Source organism: Rhinopithecus bieti, unplaced genomic scaffold, assembly GCF_001698545.2.
Source record: "Rhinopithecus bieti isolate Rb0 unplaced genomic scaffold, ASM169854v2 scaffold_40368, whole genome shotgun sequence".
NCBI classification, from domain to species: domain Eukaryota; kingdom Metazoa; phylum Chordata; class Mammalia; order Primates; family Cercopithecidae; genus Rhinopithecus; species Rhinopithecus bieti.
In genome coordinates, this window is record NW_016817546.1 from 3,573,623 (window position 1) to 3,598,389 (window position 24,767).

Consider the following 24,767-nt stretch of genomic DNA (forward strand, 5'->3'; position numbering starts at 1 on the left):
ATGCATTAGATCAGTAGATAATGCATGCCAGTTATGTTTTTCAAGCTTTTAATATCTTCACTAGTATTTGGTTTGCTTTGATCAGTCAGTTTCTGAGAGACTTGTGTTAAAATCTCTCATTATAATTATGGATTAATCTCTTTCTTCTTATAATGCCAGATTATGCTTCATATTATTTGAGATTGGGTTGTCAAGTGCATATTTGTTCAGGTTTTTAATATTTTTCTTGTGACGTGTGCTTCTAGTTATTGTGTAACAACCCTCTTGTCCCTCTTTAAACTTTTTGCTTAAAAGTTTATTTTTGGGCCAGGCTTGGTGGCTCATACCTGTAATCCCAGCACTTTGGGAGGCCAAGGTGGGCGGATCACAGGGTCAGGAGTTCGAGACCATCTGCCGAACGTGGTGAAACCCCATCTCTACTAAAAATGCAAAAAAATTAGCTGGGCATGGTGGCAGGCGCCTGTAGTCCCAGCTACTGGGGAGGCAGGAGAATGGTGGAAACCTGGGAGGCAGAGTTTGCAGTGAGCCAAGATCGCACCACTACACTCCAGCCTGGGTGACAGAGCCATACTCCGTCTCAAAAAAAAAAAAAAAGCTTATTTTTGCTGATTTGGGTTGGTCTTTCTTTTGTTTAGTACATATTTGTTACGCCTTTTTCTATTCCTGTTTTTTCTTTTTTAATATAACAGCTTTATGGTGGTATAATTAGCATATCATACAGTTGAGCCACTTAAAGTATACCATTCAAGTCGGACATGGTGGCTCATGCCTGTAATCCCAGAACTTTGGGAGGCTGAGGCAGGTGGATCACCTGAGGTCAGGAGTTTGAGACCAGCCTGGCCAACATGGTGAAATCTTGTCTCTACTAAAAATACAAAATTAGCCAGGCGTGGTGGCGGGCGCCTGTAATCCCAGCTACTCAGGAGGCTGAGGCAGGAGAATCACTTGAACCCAGGAGAAAGAGGTTGCAGTGAGCCGAGATCCAGCCACTGCACTCCAGCCTGGGCAACAAAATCGACGCTCTGTCTCAAAATAAATAAATAAATAAATAAAGTATACCATTTGTTATTTTTAGTACATCCAGAGTTGTGCAACCATCACCACTATCTAATGCCAGAACATTTTGTCACTTCAAAAATAAATTCTTCTTACCCATTGGTAATCACTCCCCATTTCTTCCTCTTCCTCCCAGCCCCTGGCAATCACTTCTGTCCTATGGACTGGCCTATTCTGAACATTTCATACCAATGGAATAATACAATACTTTGGCCCTTTGTGTCTGGCTTCTTTCATTTAGCATAGTGTTTTTTTTTTTTTTTTTTTTTTTTTGAGACGGAGTCTCGCTCTGTCACCCGGACTGGAGTGCAGTGGCCGGATCTCAGCTCACTGCAAGCTCCGCCTCCCGGGTTCACGCCATTCTCCTGCCTCAGCCTCCCGAGTAGCTGGGACTACAGGCGCCAGCCACCTCGCCCGGCTAGCTTTTTGTATTTTTTAGTAGAGACGGGGTTTCACCGTGTTAGCCAGGATGGTCTCGATCTCCTGACCTCGTGATCCGCCGGTCTCGGCCTCCCAAAGTGCTGGGATTACAGGCTTGAGCCACCGCGCCCGGCCAGCATAGTGTTTTTAAAGTTCATCTATGTTGTGGAATATATTAGTACTTCATTTTTTTTTTTTCTTTTTTTCTTTTTTTTGAGACAGGGTCTTGCTCTGTCACCCAGGCTGGAGTGCAGTGGCACGATCTTGGCTTACTACAGCCTTGCCCCGCTGAGTGCAAGCGTAGCCTCCCAAGTAGCTGGGACTACAGGTGCACATGCTGACACCCGGCTAATTTTTGTATTTTTTTGTAGAGATGGGATTTTGCCATGTTGCCCAGGCTGGTCTTGAACCCCTGTACTCAAGCGATCCTCCCACCTTGACCTGCCAAACTGCTGGGATTACAGGCAGTACTTCATTTTTTTTTTTTTTTTTTTGAGGCGGAGTCTCGCTCTGTCGCCCAGGCTGGAGTGCAGTGGCGCGATCTCGGCTCACTGCAAGCTCCACCCCCTGGGTTCACGCCATTCTCCTGCCTCAGCCTCCCGTGTAGCTGGGACTACAAGCGCCCGCCACCTCGCCCGGCTAATTTTTTTTTTTTTTTTTTTGTATTTTTAGTAGAGACGGGGTTTCACAGTGTGAGCCAGGATGGTCTGGATCTCCTGACCTCGTGATGCGCCCGTCTTGGCCTCCCAAAGTGCTGGGATTACAGGCGTGAGCCACCGCGCCCGGCCAACTTCTTTTTATGCCCAAATAATATTCCATTGTCTGGCTCTACTATGTTTTGTTTACCCATTCATAGTGATACATATTTGAGTTGTTTCCACTTTTTGGCTACTGTACGTATTTGTGTACACATTTTTTTTTTGTGGGTATAGGTTTTCAGTTCTCTTGGGGTATATATTTAGGAGTAGAATTGCTGGGTCATATGGTGATTCTCTGCACCATTTTGAGAAACTGCTGAATTGTTTTCCATGTGTATTGCATCAGTTCACATTCTTATGAGCATGTGTGAGGGTTCCAGTTTCTTCACATACTTGCCAATACTTGTTATTATCTGTTTTTTTGAGTATAGTCACCCTAGTGGGTGAGAAGTGGTATCTCATTGTCATTTTGATTTGAGTTTCCTTCGTGTATAAAGATGTTGAATATATTTTCATGTGATTATGGCTCATTTGTATATGATTTGTTGAAGAAATGTCTTTTCAGATCCTTCGTCTATTTTAAAATTGGATTTTTAAAAAATTATTGAATTGTAAGAGTTCTTTTTAAATTAATTAATACTTTTAGAGACAGGGTCTTACTATGTTGCACAGGAGGGCTTTACCTGGGCCCAAGTAATTCTTTAGCATTAGACTTTTGAGTAGCTAGGGTCACAGGCGTGTACCACTTGTGCCTGGCTTGTATGAGTTCTTTATATAGATTCATGTTCCTCATCAGATACATGATTTACAAATTTTTTTTTTCATTTCTTCACTTTTAATCTCTTTGTAATGTTTTAGGTCTTTTTTAGACAGTGTATAGGGGATTCATCATTTAAAAATCTAATTATAGGGTCCCTATCTTTTAGCTGGCTAGTTTAATCTCTTTACATTTATTGTAATAACTAGGTATGTGGATGGGTTTCTACTGTCTTATTTTGTACTTTATATATTATCCTTCTCTTGTCTCCTTTTTCCTCCTTTCCTGACATCTCTTGGATTGATCAAATTTTCTTTGTATCTTATCTTTTCCCCCTCAACTTATTTGGAAGGTTTATAGTCAATTTCATTCTGTATTCTTACTTTTTTTTTTTTTTGGGTCCAGAGTCTCACTCTGTCGCCCAGGCTGGAGTGCAGTGGCGCGATCTTGTCTCACTGCAAGCTCGGCCTCCCGGGTTCACGCCGTTCTCCTGCCTCAGCTTCCCAAGAAGCTGGGACTACAGGCGCCCGCCACCATGCCCAGCTAATGTTTTTTTTTGTATTTTTAGTAGAGATGGGGTTTCACCGTGTTCACCAGGATGGTCTCGATCTCCTGACCTCGTGATCCGCCCACCTCGGCCTCCCAAAGTGCTGGGATTACAGGGGGTGAGCCACCGCGCCCGGCCTGTACTCTTAACATTTTTAACATGAATCCCTCTGAGTAATATGAGGACTTTAGATAGCTTTAGCTCTAACTCACTTCCCTTTCATCTGCCACATTGCTGTTGCCCAGTATTTTAGTTTCAGTTTGTTTTTACTTTCCCAAATGTGTTGTTACGGTTATTTCTAAATCTTTAATCCTTTTTTAGATATTCTCACATTCTTACCAGTTTGTGTTTGCTTTTTTGTTCATCATTGCTTCATTCAAAGTCCTTCCTAAAGTACACCTTTAATGGTGCTTTCAGCAGTTTTTTGGGGAATGGTAAATTCTCGTTGTTATTTTTCTTTTACTCTTGAATAGTTAGTACAATTAAAGGTGGGATAGGGATCTTCCCTCAGCACTTTGCAGATATTCTTCCCTTTTTACTTGGCATTCATTATGCTGAGAAGGCTGCTGAGAAGCTGAGAAGGCTGCTGTTGGTGTAATTGTTGCTCCTGTGTAGGAAATTTGTCACTTCTGTCTTTTCTCACATTGAAAGACTGCTTTTAAGACATTCTCTTTGTCTTTGGTGATATGTAGCGTCACTACAATGGAGGGTATTTTTTGTTTTGTTTTTAGAGTGAAGTTTTTGTTTATCTTGTGTGTGATTCACTGTGATTCTTAAAGCTGAATATTTATGTCCTGCATCAATTGTGGGAAAACTCTCAGTCATTCTCTCTTTGAATATTTTCTTTGTCCTCATTATATTTATTTTCTCCCTCTGGAATTCCTATTACTCATTGATTGGTTCATTCATCCGACAAACGTGTATATATACACATGCATATATATAGAGAGAGAGACCCTGCTGAGTGTCAGATGCTGTCCCAGGCACTGGGGACACAAGCAATGAACCAAAACAGCTGAAAGCTTCATTCCATGGAGTTTATATTCCGGTGGGGAACACAGGCAATCAACAATAAACAGAAATACATGTTGTTCAACCACAGACTCCAAATGCTATGAAGAAGAAAGCAGAGTACAAGGTTAGCAAAAGATGGGTGCTGATAAATTTTCATATCTCTTGCTTCTTCTTTGTTATCTATTTCTCTGCCAGGCTTTTTGAGTCATCCTCAGATCCAGCTTCCATGTATATTTTCTTTGCACAGCTGTGTTTTAAAGCCTTCCCATTTTTATTATTTTGCATGGCTGTGTCACAAATTACTGCAAACGTAGTGGCTTAAAGCAGCACTCACCATGAGCTCACAGTTGTGTGGGTCCGACGCCTGGCGTGGTGTAACTGGGTGTTCTGCTCAAGATGTCACAAGGTTCAGGACATCAAAGTATCGACTCGGTTGAGTTCTCGTCTGGAGGCCCTGGGGAAAAAGTCCACATCCATGCTCACTCTTTGTTGTTGGCAGATTTCAGTTCCTTGAGGCTGGAGGACTGAGGTCCCATTTCCTTGCTGGCTGTCAGCTGGGTCCATTTTCAGCACCTGGAAGCCACCACATTCCTGCCATGTAGCCTAGTCTGTCTTCAAGCCAGCAACGGTGAACAGAAATCCTCCCAAGCTTCGAATCTCTGACTTCCTTTTCTGTGACCAGCCAGAGAAAAGGGCTCGTGTGGTCGGGTTAGGCCTACTCAGGTCATCTCCCTGTTTTAAGGTCACCTGTGCCACAAAACGGAACCTGCTCTGGGGGGTCGAGTCCATCCTCTTCACCTTCCAGGGGATTTTGCAGGGCGTGGACACCAAGGCCAGAAGTCTTGGAGCACATCTTAGAATTCTGCAATCAAAATGTTAATGATTGTGGTATTTCCTTTTTTTTTTTTTTTGAGATGGAGTCTCTCTCTGTCACCCAGGCTGGAGTGCAGTGGTGCAATCTTGGCTCACTATAGCCTCTGCTTCCCGGATTCAACTGATTCTCCTGCCTCAGCCTCCCGAGTAGCTGGGACTACAGGCACCTACCACCATGCCTGGCTAATTTTTGTATTTTTAGTAGAGACAGGATTTCACCATGTTGTTCAGGCTGGTCTCAAACTTCTGACCTCAAGTGATCCACCCACACTTCTAGAAATTTTATCTGTTTTTTTTTTTTTCTAGTTTTGAGGGAGTCTTACTCTTTCCCTGTGGATTCTCTTCCTTCTTTTTCTTTTTTCTCTGTCTTTGGTCACTCTAGACATACTTATTTCAGAGCAAGCTTTTTCAGCCTGTGTGGCCTGTGGGCCAAATGTGGCCCAGGATGGCTTTGAATGCGGATCAACACGAATTCGTAAACTTTCTTAAAACATTTTGAGTCTTTTTTTGTGAGATATATGTATGTGTGTATGTGTATGTATATATATTATATATATATATTAGCTCATCAGCTGTCGTCAGTGTTTAGTGTATTATGTGTGGCCCAAGACGGTTCTTCCAGTGTGGACCAGGGAAGCCAAAAGATTGGACACCCCTGTTTGAGAGTCTCTGACATTGTCCTGTTACCCCAGGTGCTTGTCTGCTTCCTGTGTGTCGGCTGGTGGGGGATCATTGTTTTCTGGGTTTGGGTTGGGTGCATCCTCATCAGGGACTGTGATTTTTATCTGCAGGAGCTCCCTGTCCTCTGAGGGGTGGAAGTGTCCTTTCCCTTTGATTTCTGGAGGCTCAGGCCGGGAGGTTTTATGGGCAGTCTCCCTCTGGGAGCAGCTTTGTGATGCTGCCTCTGCCTCGGGTGGTCCAGTTCAGATCCCACACCCATGAGGATGAGTGGCGTTAGCGACTGCACCTGGCCGAGGAGAGCTCTTTTTGGTGGCACCTGTTGGACTCTGCAGAACGTATTGATGGATAGGGTTCTATGGGTGGAAAGCCACCAGCCCAGAGTCCTCTCTGCTTTCTGGGACCCCACCCCACGCTGCGAACCCTCTTTTTCTTGCAGAGGAGGTGCTTCCTGAGAAGGAGAAGATCCTGGACAAGCTGGAGCTGAGCTTGACCCACAGCAGAGGGGACGGTTCTGAACTCAGGCCAGGTCTGGGGCTCTTCTGTGTTCTCCACCTGTGCCCCATGGTCCCTTGAGGGTGCCCTCTGGACCCTATTCAGCCTCCCACAGTCTCCCAGGCACTGTCCCCTTGGCCCCAGGCCTGATTGGAGCTGGCAGCTGGGAGCCTGGATTCACCAGCACCTCACAGCCAGGGCTGGGGACAGACTCTCTGTTCCTCTCTCCTGAGCCCTGCTGTGCCCCAGCCGCGGAGTGAGAGGAGAGCTGGTCATAGAGCCTGGCCTGGGGGATTTGGGGCTCACTTGGAAGCTTTGCATACCTCTAGGCATTGGAATGTTGTGGAACAGTTGTCCTCAGATCAGCCCCCTCAGGCAGCTCTGTGTCTTTGAACGTGAGCTGTACTTTTCACAGCGCTCTCCTGTCCTGCTCCCGGGTGGTCGTGATGTGGTCGGGGAGGAGCACTAGTGCCTGGAGCTAAGCCTCCCTGCCCAGGACAGAGAGAGGGACCGTTGGCTTGTTTGAGACCCTTCTGGGCAGCGAGCCCCCTGAGGACAAGGGGATGTATTCTGCTTGCCTCCTGGGTCCCCAGTGCTTGGCAGAGAGAGGCCCCTGGGCACTGTTTTTGGATGGATGAAAGAATGTGATCTGTCCCTGGCAGATGACACCAAGGCTGAGGAGAAGGAGCCCATTGAAACACAGCAAAATGGTGACAAAGAGGAAGATGACGAGGGGAAGAAGGAGGACAAGAAGGGGAAATTCAAGTTCATGTTCAACATCGCAGATGGGGGCTTCACAGGTATTGGTGTTGGGGGAAGGGCAGAGAGCTGAGGCTTCCTGACTGTGGGTCCGAGTCTAGATAAAGTTACCCAGTGGTCATTTTATACTAGAGTGTGACTGGTTGATAGAAGTCGATTGTATAACCTTTCTTAGCAACACTGGAACACTGGACCTCTGGGGGTGGAGGCAGTGGCAAGTAGGGAGGGAGTGGCTCTCCAAGGCTGCCTGTGTGTGAAAGCTGGGGCACTTTTCATCCTGCTGACCTTGGCTCGTTTCCCAGAGTTGCACACATTGTGGCAGAACGAGGAGCGGGCTGCTGTGTCCTCGGGGAAAATCTACGACATCTGGCACCGGCGCCACGACTACTGGCTGCTGGCGGGCATCGTGACGTATCCTTGGCCAGGCTGGGCTGGGCAGGCACTTGCCTGTTCCTCTGTGGACCTTGGGGAGAGCCCTCTGAGGGCTCTGGGGAAGCCTTCCTTGCTCTTCCTCAATCTTCCTGGTTTCTGGCGGTGGCTAGAAATCCTTGGCATTGCTGCGTCGCCCGCTCCCCACCGCTGTCATCACAGCTTCTTCCTTGTGTGTCTGGGTCCATGTTTCCCTCTTTTTTTTGAGATAGAGTTTCACTCTGTCACCCAGGCTGGAGTGCAGTGGCTTGATCTCGGCTCATTGCAACTGCCGCCTCCCGTGTTCAAGTGATTCTCCTGCCTCAGCCTCCTGAGTAGCTGGGATTACAGGTGCCCACCACACCCGGCTAATTTTTGTGTTTTTAATAGAGACAGGGTTTCACCATGTTGGCCAGGCTGGTCTCGAACTCCTGACCTCAAGTGATCCACCTGCCTCAGCCTCCCAAAAGTGCTAAGATTACAGGTGTGAGCTACCGTGCCCGGCCTTTTTCTTTTTTTTTGAGATGGAGTCTCGCTCTGTGGCCTAGGCTGGAGTGCAGTGGTGCGATCTCAGCTCAGCAACCTCTGTCTCCCGGGTTCAAGTGATTCTTCTGCCTCAGCCTCCTGAGTAGCTGGGACTACAGGCATGTGCCACCACGCCTGGCTAGTTTTTGTAATTTTAGTAGAGATGGAGTTTCGCCATGTTGGCCAGGCTGGTCTCGAGCTCCTAGCCTCAAGGCCTCGGCCTCCCAAAGTGCTGGGATTACAGGCGTGAGCCACCACGCCTGGCCCCAGATTCTCCTCTTACAAGCATACCAGTCATTGAATTGAGGGCACACCCTAATGCAGTGTGACCCTTTCTTCATTACATCTGCAAGTACCCTGTTTCCAAAAAAGGTTCCCATTCACAGGTGCTGGGGGCAGGACTTAACCTTATGCACCCCAGGTTGTTGGGGTGAGGAGTTAACCCTCTGAAGCCCCAGGGCTGTGTCTGGTGAACCCAGGGCATCTGTCAGTGTCTGCTGATACTGTCACTGTTGTGTCATCAATATGTTCATCGTGTAGCCTGGCTTAAGGACTTGCCTGAGAGCATACAGCCAGGATGCCGATCCCCGGGCTGGCCCCTCCCTCTGCCTGAGCTGCCTCCCCCTATGGCCCCACCTCTTCTAATGGCCAGGTTTGCCCTTAACGGTGCCCCACCCAGGCACGGCTATGCCCGCTGGCAGGACATCCAGAATGACCCGCGGTACATGATCCTCAATGAGCCCTTCAAGTCTGAGATCCACAAGGGCAACTACCTGGAGATGAAGAACAAGTTCCTGGCCCGCAGGTTTAAGGTCAGTCTTCTGAAGGGCCAGGGGCTGCAGGAGTGGGGAGGGACGGGTGTCAGGAGGGCCCTCCCAAAGGCAAAGGAATTAAAGAACAGCAACCCCTCCCCATGTACCTGGGTCACGCGGCCATGAAGCAGTCAGTAAGTCCATCAACTAACAATGGTGGATCCTTGCTCTGGCCCTGGCCCCACTGGGGAGTATCTGCCACCTTGGGGTGATGAGGTACAGAGAACCCAGCTTGGTGACAGCTCCAAGGGTTGGCCACCACCAGGCCAGGGTGGGCGGCAGATGGCAGTACGTCTCCTTTCCCTCCTTTCTGCCGGGAACCTTGGCCTGGGGCGGGCGCTGGTGGAGGACGGAGGGTAGCCATTCAGGGGGAGAGGCCGGGCCGACGCTGCCCTCTACCCCCAGCTGCTGGAGCAGGCGCTGGTCATTGAGGAGCAGCTCCGGAGGGCCGCGTACCTGAACATGACCCAGGACCCCAACCACCCCGCCATGGCCCTCAACGCCCGCCTGGCTGAAGTGGAGTGCCTTGCCGAGAGCCACCAGCACCTGTCCAAGGAGTCCCTTGCTGGGAACAAGCCTGCCAATGCCGTCCTGCACAAGGGTGAGCGAGCCCTGCCCCCCGCGGTGTGCCCCCCTCAACCTTCCTCCTGCCCAGCCAGTGCTCTTGGCTGTAGATGAAGGCGCTGATGGGGTAGGGGCTGGGGACAGATGTCAGCCCAGAGGGTGGTGGACTTCTGGACCAAGATGGGACGGTCCTATCATCAGACCCCTCATCTCCCCTGGAGGGAAACTGAGGCTACTTGCTTCTCCAGCCTGTTTCTCAAGCCCTGTGCAGGCCCTGACCTGGGCTAGTGACACACAAAACCACGAAACTGTAAAGGCTTCTGAGTCCTGACAGCGTGCCTTAAATGCGTTGTGTCTTTAGCCCGGGCGATACCCATCAGCCTGGAGCCTTCTCGTTGGCCCTGTGTGGGAGGGGGAAGTCGTTTGCCCAAGATCTCCCACGATTCAGACCTTTGGTGCTGGCTGCACATCTCTGCCTGTGGTCACGGGGTACAATTCTGCCTTCGGGGCTCCCAGCTGGCTGGGGGAGGGAGTGGCCCTGTGGTGAGAGTTGCTGGACCCATCCCCGTGCCTTGCAGCCCTCCTTGGTGTACTCCCACCCTGTGCCTAGCAGGGCCTAGGGCTGCAGGCCTCCCTGAGGTCTCTTAGGAGGGAAGCTTCTGGCTGCTCATCTGCAGCCCGTGGGCCCCTGCCGAGCCCAGAGGGGCTCCTGGGAGGAGTTCTTTGGAAGCTTCTGCAGTGTCCCCCACTTGGCAACGCTGCCTGGCAGCTTGGGAGGGCCTGGTGCAGAGCACCTCCTGGTGCCCGGTTCTGGGCGAGTGCAGTCATACACCCTTGCAAATAAGACCCAGCTCTCGGGCTGCCTCCCCTGGCGTAGCTCTTCATCCCTCCATCCCTCCCTCATCCCTCCATGCCTCCGTCCTTCCATCCCTCCATCTCTCCATTCCTCTGTTCTTTCACCCCTCCATCCCTCATCCTTCCATCATCCCTCATCCCTCCATTCCTCTATTCTTTCACCCCTCCATCCCTCATCCCTCCATCATCCCTCATCCCTCCATCCTTCCACACCTCCATCCTTCCATCCCTCCATCATTCCTCCATGCCTCTGTCCTTCCATCCCTCCATCTCTCCATCATTCCTCTGTTCCTTCATCATTCCTCCATTCTTCCATCCTTCCACTCCTTCATCCTTCTATCCCTCCATCGTCCCTCCATGTCTCTGTCCTTCCATCCTTCCATCCCTCCATCCCTCTATCCTTCCACTCCACTCCTCTCATCCCTCCATCGCTCTACCACCTCCATCTCCTCGCATCCCTAACATCCCTACATTCATTCCCTCATCCCTCCATCCTCTCTACGCCCTCCAGGCCCTCATGCCTTCCATTATTTCCCTTCACGTATACTACCGATTCCGTTCATCCGGCTCCGATCTTCGCGGAGTCATCGCCGTTACGATCGAGGGTTGCGTCCAGTTCCTCTCATTCATCCTTCCATTTCCTCCATTCCTCCCTTCCACCCCATCCCTCCATATCTCATCATCTTCCCATCCTTCATCTTCTCCATTTCTCCACCCCTCATCGCCTCGAATATTCCTCGCATCCCTCCATCATCCCTCCATCCCTCCTTCATCCCCTCCATCTTTCCATTCCTCTGTCACCCTGACCAGTAATATCACCCATTACATCATCCCTTCAAATCCCTTCATCCCTCCATCTTTTCATCTTCTCCATCATCACTCACATCCCTCCGTCATCCTTCCATCATCTCCCATCCCTCATCCTGATCCACCCCTATCATCCCGTCCATCCTTCTTCTCTCCCATCACCTCCACTCTCCACCCACCCTACCAACCCTCATTCATCCCTCACTCCTTCCAAATCCCTCCAATTATTCCTCCATGCCTCCCTCCATCTCCTGTTATACTCTCCGGCATGTCTCCACCATCCGCCTCCCGCATCATCCACACATCATCCCATCCAATCACGCAGTCCCTCACATATCCCTTCATTCCTATCCCTATATCTCTCCATCATCCCTCCATTCCTCCATCTTCCTTTCATCCCTCCATCTTCCCTCCATTATCCCTCCATCCTTCCAACCCTCCATCCCTCCATCATCCCTCCATCCCTCCATTATTCCTCCATCCCTTTATCTCTCCATCATCTTTCATCATCCTCCATTTCCTCCATTATCCCTCTTATCATCGGTCTCGTATCATCCTTCATCGTTCCATCATCCCTCCATCCTCCAGTCTCTCCATCATCCTTCATCCCGCTCCCGCGTATTATCCCGTCCTCATCCCTTCTATTCTCTATCATCACTTCATCATCGCCTACATCCTTTTATCTCTCCATCGATCGCCTTTCATCATCCCTCCATCCCTCCATCTCTCATCTTCAGTCCCTCATCCCTCCTCATCCCTCCATCTCCATCATTGCTCGCATCGCTCCAGGATTCCTGTCCATCTCTCCATCATTCCTTTTCATTATCCCTCCATCCTCATCTTCCCTCCATCATCACCCTCCATCTCTCCACCCCTCCATCCCTCCATCATCCAACTCCATCCTCCCTCCATCATCCCTCCATCCCCTCCATCATCTCCATCTCTCCATCATTCTCCATCTCTCCATCATTCTTCATTATCCCTCCATCCCTCATCTTCCTCCATTATCCTCCTTCTGCTCATCATTCCTCCATGCTATCATTCCTTCATTATCCTCCATCCTCCATCATCCTCCATCTCTCCACTCCATCCCACCTCATCCCTCCATCTCTCCATCATCCCTTCATTATCTCCATCTATTACCATCTTCCCTCCTCATTCCCATGTATGATGTCTCCATCCCTCCATCCTTCCACCTCTCCATCCTTCCATCTTCATCCCTCCGCCATCCTCATCCCTCCATCTCCCTCCATCCCTCCGTCTTCCCTCCATCTATCGGTTCCATTATTCTCGCTTTACTCGCCTACCGTTATCCCTCATCCACCTCATCCTTCCACCTCTTCCATTCATCCATCTCCACCCTCATACCTCCATCATCCTTCCATCTCTCCATTCATTCCTCCATCCTCATCTTCCTTTCCTTCTCATCTTCCCTCCCCATGTTATCCCTCCATTCTCCCTCCATCCCATCCCTCCATCCCTCCATCCCTCCATCCCTCCATCCCTCCACCCTTCCATCCCTCCATCCTTCCATCCCTCCACCCTTCCATCCCTCCATCCCTCCATCCCTCCATCCCTCCACCCTTCCATCCCTCCATCCTTCCACCCCTCCATTCATCCATCCTTCCACCCCTCCATTCCTCCATCATCCTTCTATCTCTCCATCATTCCTCCATCCCTCCATCTTCCTTCCATTCCTCTGTCTTCCCTCCATTATCCCTCCATCATCCCTCCATCTTTCCACCCCTCCATCCCTCCATCCCTCCACTCCTCCATCTTTCCATCCCTCCATCCCTCCATCCCTCCACCCTTCCACCCCTCCATCTCTCCATCCCTCCACCCTTCCATTCCTCCATCCTTCCACCCCTCCATCCCTTCACCCCTCCATCCCTCCATGCTGCCATCCCTCTGCCTCCCACCACAGTCCTGAACCAGCTGGAGGAGCTGCTGAGCGACATGAAGGCGGACGTGACCCGGCTGCCATCCATGCTGTCCCGCATCCCCCCGGTGGCCGCCCGGCTGCAGATGTCGGAGCGCAGCATCCTGAGCCGCCTGACCAACCGTGCCGGGGACCCCACCATCCAGCAGGTCAGGCTCGGCCTGTGTGCCCCGGCCCGAGCCCCCTGGCGTGCCCCTGGGTGGAGGCTGGGTGGGGGGCCTGAGACCACCTGTGAAGCTGAGTCCTTGCCTCCAGGGCGCTTTCGGCTCCTCCCAGATGTACAGCAACAGCTTTGGGCCCAACTTCCGGGGCCCTGGACCGGGAGGGATTGTCAACTACAACCAGATGCCCCTGGGGCCCTATGTGACCGGTAGGTGCCCGTCCGCTCCGGGCAGCATGCACACGGGTGCCCGCCGGGCCCGGCCTGCCTGCTGCTGCCGACGCCAGGCAAGCCCGGTCTCCTCTTTTTTTGACAGATATCTAGCCGTCCCCGAGACTTCCCTGTGTTGCAGCGCTCTTTTCCAGCTGAGGTGAGGGCTGCTGGGTGCTGCTCTTCATCCCCGCCACCCCACTGCTGGCAAGTCAGGCCTGGCCACAGTCAGCCCCGTCCCTGCACTTGACTCCTGTCCCTAAGTCCTGGAGCTTTTACTGCCTCCGGCGGCTTTGAGAGTCACCCACCTGCCTGCAGCCCCTCTACCTTGCCCCCTTGGCCCTGGGACCACCTTGTGGCCCACATGTCTGTCCACTGGGAGGCTGGGGTGGCAGGATGTGAAGGGGTCTGCGGACTTGGGTGAGCTTCTGTGTGTACACGTGTGTTCTCATTTGCACACATGTTCCCAGTGCAAGTCAGAGACTGCTGCCCCTGCCTGGAGCGCTGTCCTGCCCCTGCTGTCCTGCTGGTGGCGGACATCACATCTTGTCTTACACCCTCACTCCCTGCCCAGGACCAGGAGGGTGGCTGAAAGTTTTATGGGGTTTTTGGCCAAGAGAGGGGGCTTATTTCTTTTTTTTTTTTTTGAGACGGAGTCTTTGCTCTGTCACCCAGGGTGGAGTGCAGTGGCGCGATCTCGGCTCACTACAAGCTCTGCCTCCTGGGTTCACGCCATTCTTGTGCCTCAGCCTCCCGAGTAGCTGGGACTATAGGCGCCTGCTACCACTTTTTTGTATTTTTAGTAGAGACGGGATTTCACCATGTTAGCCAGGATGGTCTCAATCTCCTGACCTTGTGATCCACCCGTCTCGGCCTCCCAAAGTGTTGGGATTACAGGCGTGAGCCACCGCGCCCGGCGAGGGGGCTTATTTCATAGAGACTGCCAGTTCACTCTGGCCTTCTTCTCTGGGGCCACCAGCCTCCACCACATTGTCTGTCCCTGTGGGAACTGTGTCTTGCTGGTGGAGGCTCCAGAGGGGTTTCCTGGCTGGCTGCCCCTGCCCGCTGCTGCTTCCTGGGTGCTCTCGGAACTTTGGGTGTAGCTCATGGTCTGGCCCGGCAGCCTGTGGCTGGGAGGTCGTGGCTGGGGGTCCCGATCATAGTTGATTGTGATAGGCGGAGAAGCAGCTATAGGCTGTTGGGTACCACCCTGTTGCCCCCTATAACCGCCCAGCTGCTTAACCCACTGATTTGCCTTTTGCAGCCACGCCTGCCGGGCCACATGCCCGACCCCCATGGGAGAGAAAAGCTGCCGCCTTTTTAGGAGCCAGCACCACCTTGGGACACAAAGGGAAACCGTGTAATGCCATCGCATGGAGGACGAGGCCCAGCCCGGCTGGGCCAGAGCCCAGAAGTGCCACCTCATCATAATCCAAGTGTTCTTCCATACAGCGTTGCCCCCACCACCACGCCGGACGTGCCCCCTTGCCACCTTTTCCAGATGACTTCTTAGAAGAGATTTCATTTATTTGTACATCTTTTGCACTTTCCTATTGAAGACTTGAACACGTTTGTCTTGATAAAAGTTGGATGACGTATGGAAGATTCGAACCTGCAGCACTGACGTCTCTTTACCGATGGGTTCCAGACCCAAGGTAGCCCTGGCACTGCCCTGTGGACTCGGCCCAGCTGGGGAGGACATGGCGCCCGGTGCCCTGGGAGCCCTCAGCGTCCCCTGCCTGTCCTGTCTGCACCTGTGTGACTGCCCCTTCTGTTTCAGCCCCATGCCCGCTTGGAGCCTCCCAACACCAGACAGGGCAGGTTTGGGGAGCCCCTGTCCAGCCCAATGGTGAGACCCTGGCTGACATTTCCCCTCCTTCCTACCAAGGCTGGAGGCCGCCAGGTGTTTGCTCTCTCCTTGCGGGGAGGAGGATCCTCTGCCAGCAGGTGTCTGTCCCTGGCCCAGTGTGTCTTGAAGGCCCTGAACTCTGTTACCAGTGGGGGACCTGTGGCCCCGGCTCTTCATGGCAGGCAGAAGCGTATGATCCCAGGGAGGGTGGGCTGGGGAGGGCCAGCGCTTGCCTCAGAGCCACTGCTGCGTTTGGGGTTTGCCTTTTGCCAGAGGTGTGGTTAAGGGCAATGATAGCTGGCGCCCAGCAAGGAGGGTCATGGGCCCTGAGCTAGCCCAGGAGACCCTGGCCCTGCCCTGTGCCCTGGGATGCCTGCCCCGCCCAACTCCAGAGGTGGAACTGGGCTGCCCCTGGGGGCTGGACTTGTCCCATTCCCCCGTCCCTGGAAAGGCCCTCCCAGGACCTTCCTGCCTGAGGCTGCACTCTTGGAGGGCATGGGGAGAGCTCTGCCTGAGGGGGACTGGCGCCAGTGCCCTCTGCAGACTCCCCCTAGCCGCAGCACCAAGGGCTTGCTGCCTTGTCTCCTGCCAGGAGCGCTCTGGAGTCCCAAAACCATCTTCCCACATGTGGGTTGTTGGAATCCCACCCACTGCCCTGGCCCCTGGCCCTCCAGGTTGGGGACGGAGATGGGGAGCAGGTCAGGCCCTCCCTAGGCCTGTCTGTGTCTGATCCTCCTCCCAGCTCCAGGTCCACCTGGAAGGCATTTCTGAGTCTTGAACGGAGACCTTCCCAGGGAAGGTGCCTTGGGTGCAGAATCCTGGGAGTGTTAGGAAAGGGCTCCGTGAAAAACCCAGCTGGGTCTGGGGTGGAGGTGCCCACAGGGGCTGGGGCTCAGCTCCCTGGAGAGGGCCTGCCTGGGACTTAGTGGGCCAGGGCTGGGTCAGGATTCACCGGCTTGTGTTGCAGACACTGGAGTGATTGCCTGGCCCTCCCTAAGCCCCAGATGCCTCACTCATAATGAGGCTGTCTCTGAACCCCGGAGGGCGGGACCCACGAGTCCTTCATCTTGGCGCACTCCCACACTCCAGTCTGGATCCAGGTCTGGAAGGCCAGCCTGACCCTGACACTGCAGGTGGGCGTAGTGGGGAGCACCCTGGAGTGGAGATGATTGTCGGCGGGCTCACATGTGGTTTATCCACACGCATGTTGTGTGCTTTGCAGTGCCTCCCGGCAAAGGCTCCTGGCTCGGGTCACAGGTGAGGTGACCTGCCATAAGCTCACTCTTGTGCCCTCATCCCCAACCAAGCAGTGGCCAGCACTGGGGTTGGCTCTCACTGGGAGCAGTGCCCACCTTCCTTGGCCCACAGCAGATAGGTCCCGAGCAGCAGGACTGGAGGCCTGTGGCGGTCAGGGTAGGGGTCTGTGTCTCCACCCCAAGGGCTGATGGTCCCTCCCCTGGGAGTCCCTCCTTCCAGGCAGCCTTGCTGTATCCCTTCCTCTCTGCCTCCCTCCCAGGCCTCGCCAGGGCTCCCTTCTCCTCTGCCTGGTTAGACTCGGGCACCCAGGAAAGCCTGGCCAGAGCTCCTTCGGGTCTGGGCCCCTTGCACTGCCTGGTCCAGAAGGGGTGGTGCTCTCTGTGGCCGGCCCCCCGGAGCCCGGGAGGGGTGGGCTGCTAGAGTCAGAGCGGGTTTGGGGCTGACCAGTTTGGGAGAGGAGAAAAGATCTGAGAGTGTCTTCTTGGTTGTCAGTCATCTCTGCCGGAAGCGGTGATGGTGGCTTCCGTGTGTTTGGCATCTTCTGGCTGGGTTTGGTTTTTGCTACTGGTGGAATCAGGGTCCTCAGGCATGAGCATGAGCCCAAAGTGCCAGTCTGCGATTGGAGATTTCCAGCCACTTTATTTAAGCCAGTGCTGAGTAGGGCTTCTGCAGAGCCACATTTGAGCCAAGGTCTTGGAAGGCATTGCCCCGTGGGCTCAGGTTACTGGGGGTGGAGTGAGCACGTCTACAGGACCCTCACCAACATGCCTGAGGCGGAAGCAGCGTCCCCCTGTGAAAACCACCTGCCGAAGCTCCTGTGTTTTCTGCAAACTTGGCTTCTCCCAGGGGCGGGCCGGACTTTCCCTGCCCTCTGTCATTGAAATCCTCCTGCTTTCGGGGGCTGCCTTCCCAGAGTCCCCCGGGTGCTCCCCTGCCCAAGTCAGGAGCTGACCAAGCCTTGGCCCCATGACACCTGCAGCCCTCACTCCTGTCATCCCAGGACACTTGAGGGCCCGAGGAAGTGGAGCGGAGAGTGGGCTCAGGGACGTGGGAGCCGGAAGTCAGGTGGAGCTGGTCAAGTGTTGGTCACTTGGAGCCTCCAGTGTGCGTCGGAGTCCATGGGCAGGGGACAGGGCATGGGTGCGGGCCGAGGCTGGCATGCCTCTCCGCCTTCACCATCTTGGTGACCTGGCCTCGGCTCCTCCCCAGGTCTCTCCTGTGCACGGCCCAGCCTGGGTCTCGGAAGCTGCTTCCTGGCCCGTTTTCTATGTCTGGAAGTTTACAGGTTGTGGTGCATCAGCCCAAACTCACTGGCATTGTGTTTTGTTTTGTTTTTTTTTCTTTAATTTTCAGATTTTTTTTTTAGCAAAGTATTTTTTTAGATGCGATAACCCAGAAAGGGCCCATTGGGTGTGTGTGTGTGTCCTGAACTCCTCAAGCAGAGACTGCAGCCCAAGTCCCCTTGGAGACGAAGGGACGGTCCCACTGGCCCGTGGGGTCTGAGTTCAAGGGTGTGGAGGGAGCAGACTCCACCGGCCCAGGCCCAGCAAACAGGGGGCTGATCCCCTTCCCCAGGCACAGCCCCAGGCTGGCAAAGGGAGGGTCCTGGACTGGGTGCAGGGTGCGCCAGGAGTCCCAGCCAGGGTGGCCCCGGCGGGGGTGGGTCGAGCTTTGGAAGCCAGGCTCTCCTGTGAACCGTAGCTTGTCTGGTCTTTGCCCACGGGAGGCTGGACAGAGGCTGTAGCCAACACAATCACCTTTCCTTTGTACTCTGTGTGTATGTTTTGGTTTTCTGTGTTTTAATAAATCCTTTGGGAAAGGATTTAATCAGAGGTTTTTTAACCTCAGAAAGTTTTTTTTTTTTTTTTTTTTTTTTTTTTTTTTTTTTTTTTTTTTTTTTTAAAAGAAATTCAAGATTTTAGAATGGGGTTTGGGCTGGGGCCCAGGGGAAAAGTGGGGGGGTGGGGTGTGTCCGGAAGCCTTCTCTTGCCTGGGATGGTCATTTCACGGGTGCAGGGGCTCAGTGGGAAGGGGGGGAGAACGAAACAGGGGTGTGCTGGGGTGAGGCCCCTTTCACCTGTACCCCAAACACATGCCATGAGAGCTTCTCCAGGCCTTGACCTCTGTCCTTGTGAGAGCAGCAGCCAGCCAGGTCCCCAGAGGACAGCAGCCGCCCAGCAAGCAGCTTTGGGCCCTCAGAGTCGGGGAAAGCGAAATGTGTGTATTGGGGGCGGCAGGGGAGGCGCTGGGCCCCTGGGCTGAATCCCTTGGGAGAGACGGTGGGGGAGGTCTTCTGACCACCTTGTCCCCAGTCCCTGTCCCTGATCTCTCTCTCTCCACGGGCCCTTTCCAACCCACCTGCCTTTGGCTGCAGGCTCGGTTTGGGGGAGACCCCAGCCCCTGCTGCTGGCAGCCTTTTCCTCCCCTCCCATGTGGCCTGACCCAGCCCTGACCCTGAGGAAGTGAGGGGAGCACAAAGGCGCAGAGACTGATGGGTGTGGGCTTTATTTTGTCATTCCATAAATACGGTGGCTGTGTCGTGATCTGAGTCTCGTTTGGAAGCTCGAGGCATAGGACAGTCTCTGCCTAGGTAGGGAATGCAGTTAGCTGAGGAACCACGGTCGGTTTTAAAAAAAAGACGGGGGGCGGGGAGGGAAAAAGCACATTATTTACATGACTGGACAAGGACAGAAGATGGGAGGAAGCCCGTCACTCCTCGGGACTGCAAGGCTGAGTGGGAAACGGTGGGGGCTCCGCAGCACCCAGCAGGGCCAGCGCCCTCCCTTCTAGACCCCGACTGCCCTTGGTCTTCTGTTCTTTCTCAGATGGTCCCACCTAACACCCCGCCCCCCAAGGGAGGACCTGGCCCCAGGAGGCAGAACCCCCTCACATCCTCGCTATAGATGGGTGTGGAGCAAACAGGACATCCAGGAACCAGGTTGTGGGAAGAGCTGCGCCAGAGGCTGCGTGCATCCTGGCACTGGGGTCTTGGGCCTCACCAGGGGCCTGGCCTCTGTTTGGCAAACCCACAGCCTTTGGGGGCTCAGCTGCCCCAGATGTGGCTTGCTTTAAGCAGCAGTGCCCACCCCGGGCACCACCTCACGTGCTGGTCCCTCTTCCAACAGTGGGTGGGGCTGGGGTGGCAGTAGGGATGGGGCCAGCCACCCTCCCTGATGGTGAAGGTGGGCCACCTGCCCTCTGGCACCATTGGCCACTGCAGGACCGTGTCCTGGAAGGAAGCGGGCGACCCCCACCTGGGCCCGGGGCCATAGGCTGGGACCTCCGTTGGGAAGGGACTTCCCCGCCCCACACTCACAGGGCTGCTTCTGGTGAAGTGGGCAGCAGGACTGGGTGGAGTCCCCCGGGACTTGGTCTACGAGGAGGGGCAAGGGTTCTAGGTGCCGGGACAGCATGAAGGTGGGCTAGGAATAGCAGAAGCTGTATCCCTCTCCTTGCCTCACCCCAGCCTCTCCCTGCTGGCCTTTCTGACTTACACACGTTTCCCAGGCCTTGGCCCATCCAGGACTGGACAGCAGGCTCCTACCGGACAGCAGGGTGGAGCCTTCTGGAATAGTGGCTCTTCCAAGGGCAAAGTGGGAACAGAGGTGCTCGCGCTGAGGATGCGCCTTGGGGGCAGGACACACAGGCTTCCCTATGGAGCTAGCTGGCGAGGGGTGGGGGTGGCTTAGGTGGAGCCCTGCCCTGTGCAGTCAGCAAAGCCTGGGTACTGCTCAGGACACAGGCCTGGGCCTGTAGGTGGCACCCCCGCACCTGCAGATTTCCTGGCATCCCCAGCCCTCCGGCCCAAGCTGCACAGGGGTGTCACTCTGGCCTGTCCTGTCCTCTCTCCCCTCTCCCCAGTCTGTTCCAGGTGCCGGGCAGTGGGAGGGGCCAACAAGCCCCGGCCATCTTTCCAGGGAGAGGTTCCCTGAGGTCTTTTCCTACATTGTGGGGGCCGCCGTGGGGGTGTAGCACCCCAGTCCTGGGCACAGAAAACCCCAAGGACCCTTTCTTACTGAAAGGGTCCAAGCATGCTCTCTGCAAAACTCCAGCCCACCACCTCAGTGCAGAACAGCGGCCTGGGGTGGAGGGTGGCTTTAGAGAAAGTCTACAGGGGCCAAGAAGAGTGTGTCCTTGAGCACAGGACCGGCCTTTGCTGCCACCTGCCACGGTGTGGCCAGCAGCCATGGTGCAGCTAGGAGCACATGACCATAGGGCCTTCCGGGGCCACGACAGGGGTGGCCAGACAGAAGGGCCTGCCCAACTGGGACCCCTCCCATGTGCTCCGGGCATCACTGGCATGAGGCTCATCACTGGTGTGTAGGAGGAAGACGGTGGGATGCTGAGCTAGAAATCACACCCCTACACTTTTTGTGGCTCCCAAATTGTAGAGCTGATCCCCCTGGGGTCCCTGCCCCTGCCAGCAAGGGTGGGGTGGGTGGGGTCAAGGGCCAGCTCGAGCTTGGTAGGCATGGCCCCCGCCGGGACCCAGTGGGGCAGGTTGGAGCAGAGAAGGATGAGGGAGGAATCTGGGTCAGGCCCAGATTCCTGGAGCCCTTGGAAAGTGGGAGGTGGAGGAAGACCCCCAGTGGGAAGGCCCCTGCCCCAGCGACTAAGGCCCTGGCAGAAAGGACCCCTCGATGGGCCAGACCCCTTTTCCCTCTCCCCTTACACGGGGTAGGGATTCTCAGCAGAGGAGAGGCCAGCCCTGCCTGCCCCAAGAACCCACCCAGGCTTTGGCCCGGCCTTGACTTGGGGAATCTTGGGAATCTTTGGGCCTTGACTTGGGGAATCTTGGCTGTGGCTGGGAGAAAGCTGGGTGATCTTGGAGGATGAGCAGAGGCGACAGGCTTGGGTGGGGCTGCTCGAATGTCCTTCCTAACCAGTGCCGTCCCCGGCACAGATCGGACTTCGACGTTGTCCGGCGAAGCAGTGGGTGGTGTCTGGCAGCGACTGGGAGATCATTTCCCGATGACGTCACAGTGTGGTGTTTTCTCTTGGATGCAAACCACACTCTTCACTTGGCTTCAGAATAGCTTAAGCGAGCGAACAGAGACTAGGAGGGAATGGAAACTGTCCGAGCAGGCGGGCGGGGGCGGCTTAGGATCTGTAGTCCTTTTTGCTGTAGGGTTTATTGCCCAAAATACTATCAATCTCGTGGATAATGGAAGACGACAGTTTTGGAAGGACCTGCGTGCAAGAACAAGAATGAATCAGAATCCCACCAAAAAGATGGGCCTGGTCTGGGGAGGAGGCGGGTGAGGCTCTTCCAGATGCTCGGCGGGCCAGGCCCTGGTTACCCCATCACATCTGGGCTCCATCTGAGGCAGATGGAGGCCACGCTGCTTTTGTGTTCCAGAAGGTCTGGGGCAGAGAGGAAGCATGCCTGGGTCTGTGCACTCCCCCTCAAATGTCAAGGTGCCCTAGAACCTTCCTGAAGGGTGGTGGCAGCAGTGACATAAAATGCAAACTTCAGGCCAAATACTGGACTTCCATGTCCCCGACGGCTCTTTCCAGCTGCGCCTGCCTCAGCTAACAGCACCGCTACCCTTCCGGGTGATACACCCGGAGCCCGACTTCCACCTCGCTTTCTCACCCCCACATCCAGTTTGTCAGCCAGTCCCGTGGGCCCCCACCTTCCCAAACATCCAGGATCCAACCACCACTCCCGTCTCAGACCCGCAGCTGCCACTTCCCATCAGGGCTCTCTGCTTCAACTTTTGCTTCCCAAAGCCTCCCCGACGGAGCAGCCGGAGAGCAGGCTCCCTTTCCAGGCTGAGCTGCAGCTCGCCCTCCTCTGCCCACAATTTTGCCACGGCTCCCATCTCACTCAGAAGTCCTTGGAGGTGTGCCATGCCTCTCGGGATCTGCGCCTCTCGGGATCTGCCCCTCTCAGGATCTGCCCCTCTGCCCCAGGCCTTCTTGGGCCTTTGCATCAACTGTTCCTGCTGATGGAAGGTTCTTCCCGTAGGCATTTGCATGGCTTACTCTGCATCTCTTTAAGACTGCTCAAGCACCACCTTCTCAACAAGCCCACCTGACAGGCCCCCTGGAACCTGGGTCTGCAGCGCCACCGTCCCTGGCCCCAGTTCCCATCCCCTCCCCTTATCTCTGGCTTCTCTCCTACGGCGCTCATCCACCCCGACACACATTTTCTTTTTCCTATTTTTTAAAGATGGAGTCTCGCTCTGTCGCCCAGGCTGGAGTGCAGTGGTACAATCTCGGCTCACTGCAAGCTCCGCCTCCTGGGTTCACGCCATTCTCCTGCCTCAGCCTCCCGAGTAGCTGGGACTACAGGCGCCCGCCACCACACCTGGCTAATTTTTTGTATTTTAGTAGAGACAGGGTTTTACCGTGTTAGCCAGGATGGTCTTGATCTCCTGACCTCGTGATCCGCCCGCCTCGGCCTCCCAAAGTGCTGGGATTACGGGCGTGAGCCGCCGCGCCCGGCCGCCCCAACACACATTCTAACCTCCTTGTTTCATGCAGTTAGTGTTCATGTCTGTTCCTGCTGGAAAGCAAGCTCTCCAGGAGCAGAACTCTGATGGGTCATGGACGCATCCTGAGCGCCTAGAACAGAGCCTGGCATGCAGGACGAGCCTGGGAGGATGCACGGGACAGGGCTCGGGCTGGGATGGGCGCTCTGCCCAGCAAGGCCTCTCACGCTCACCTGTATTGCCCCAATGTTCTCCATGAGCTGGTCCGTGTTGGAGGCCCCCAGGAGCACGGAGCTGACTCCCTCATTCCTCAGGCACCAGGCTGTGGGGGTGAGACCCAAGGTGAGGGAGAAACATCCACCACAGGGGCCCCTGATGGTTCCGCCTGACTGGGCCGAGAGACCCAGCATCTTGGTCTGGGGGGCTGAGGGTGCCTAAGAAGCCCTGCAGTGCTGGGCACGGGCTTTGCCTAAGAGGAGGCTGGAGGTGGCATGGGGGAGCCCGTTGCTCCCTGATGGAGAGGTGGCCCAAGTGCTCAGCGCTCCCCATCCTCTTCCCATGAAAGGCGGAGCCCCATTACCCATGGCTGGCAGATGGAGGGGATGGCCCAGGTCCTCAGGGACTCCTGACATCCCCCTAGAGGCATGGGGTCTCCACCATGCCCCTTAGAGCCCTATTACCTGAGGCTGGCTGGGGGATGATGTCCAGGGATCCCTTCCCTCTCTCCCCAGGGACACTGGCCTCATGGCAACCTTGCCCTGTTACCTACGGCCAGCTGAGGTAGGTTCTGCCCAGGGACACTGGCCCCATGGTGACCCCACCCTGTTACCTATGGCCAGCTGGGGCAGGGTGCAGCCCAGGCGCTCGGCGATGGCCTGCAGCTCCTTCAGCTTGGCTTGCTGGCGCCGGCCCTCCTCACTCAGGATCTTGTCCTTCAGCCACTGGTAGCCCTGGTTGTGGGGGAGGGGAGCAGCACAGCTACAGATGAGAGCAGGTCACCTGGACCCCCATGTGCAGGGGCTGATGAGCTCATTCCTTCTGGACCCTTCTTCCTCATAGGGGCTCTTCTCATCTTGAAGCCAGGGCAGTGCCCCTGCCCCAGGCCTCTCAGGTAGGGGAGAGTGGGCAGTGGGCCGGGCATGGGCTAGTGGATGAGCGGGGCCTGTCCAGGCTGTGGAGTGCAAAGACTGTGGTGCTGGCCCAACCCCAAGGCAGGACAAGGAGGCGAGGTGCTGGCCTTCCTTCTCTCAGGAAACTTGGCAGCCTGGGGTCTTGGCTGCCACCTGCGGCCCAGAAGAACCTCCTGGCCCTACGGAGTGCTCTCTCCCCGGCCATCCCCTGCAGAGGATAGCAGGGCCTCCTGGAGGGGTGCCCTGACCTTGCCGTGGGATGGGAGGAGTGGGGGGCCAGGGCTGTGGGCCCCAATGCTGAGACTGCTGGCTGGACAGACTTTCCTGACCTGCTCCTTGTTCCCCAGATCCTGCAGTTTGGGGACCCTCCTGAGAACTCCCTTGGAGATTGTGTGGTAGGGAGGGGCGCCTGTCCCAGGGTCACCTCCATGTGGCTCTGCAGCCCCCATCCTGGAGCCCAGGCCCGGGGTTCTCAGTGGTGGTAGAATTCTGAATGCTGGGCTGTGGTGGGGGAGGT

General features: G+C 54.9%; 2 protein-coding genes across 14 annotated transcripts in view; one reads left to right on the forward strand and one right to left on the reverse strand.

Moving 5' to 3' along the window:
- The window catches only part of CHD5 (chromodomain helicase DNA binding protein 5), a 77,340-nt gene extending 58,830 nt beyond the window's left edge, over positions 1–18,510 (forward strand). The window contains exons 35-43 of one of the 3 annotated variants that reach the window (XM_017856014.1): positions 6,483–6,572; positions 7,201–7,338; positions 7,600–7,708; positions 8,910–9,042; positions 9,448–9,643; positions 13,193–13,356; positions 13,463–13,577; positions 13,684–13,737; positions 14,842–18,510. In XM_017856014.1, coding sequence (XP_017711503.1) covers positions 6,483–6,572; positions 7,201–7,338; positions 7,600–7,708; positions 8,910–9,042; positions 9,448–9,643; positions 13,193–13,356; positions 13,463–13,577; positions 13,684–13,691 — 953 coding nt within the window. In that variant the 3' untranslated portion in view covers positions 13,692–13,737; positions 14,842–18,510. The remainder of the gene's footprint in view (positions 1–6,482; positions 6,573–7,200; positions 7,339–7,599; positions 7,709–8,909; positions 9,043–9,447; positions 9,644–13,192; positions 13,357–13,462; positions 13,578–13,683; positions 13,738–14,841) is intronic. The other 2 variants (XM_017856016.1, XM_017856017.1) reach the window with 2 other exon arrangements.
- A 655-nt stretch (positions 18,511–19,165) lies between these two features.
- KCNAB2 (potassium voltage-gated channel subfamily A regulatory beta subunit 2) overlaps positions 19,166–24,767 on the reverse strand; it is a 113,552-nt gene continuing 107,950 nt past the window's right edge. For 7 of the 11 annotated variants that reach the window (XM_017856026.1, XM_017856022.1, XM_017856020.1 and 4 more), the window contains 3 exons: positions 23,950–24,070; positions 23,354–23,442; positions 19,170–21,873 (listed from right to left, as the gene is read on the reverse strand). In XM_017856026.1, the coding sequence (XP_017711515.1) occupies positions 21,784–21,873; positions 23,354–23,442; positions 23,950–24,070 (300 nt within the window). In that variant the 3' untranslated portion in view covers positions 19,170–21,783. Of the gene's footprint in view, positions 21,874–23,138; positions 23,443–23,949; positions 24,071–24,767 lie in introns of those variants that run through there. The other 4 variants (XM_017856023.1, XM_017856024.1, XM_017856018.1 and 1 more) reach the window with 2 other exon arrangements.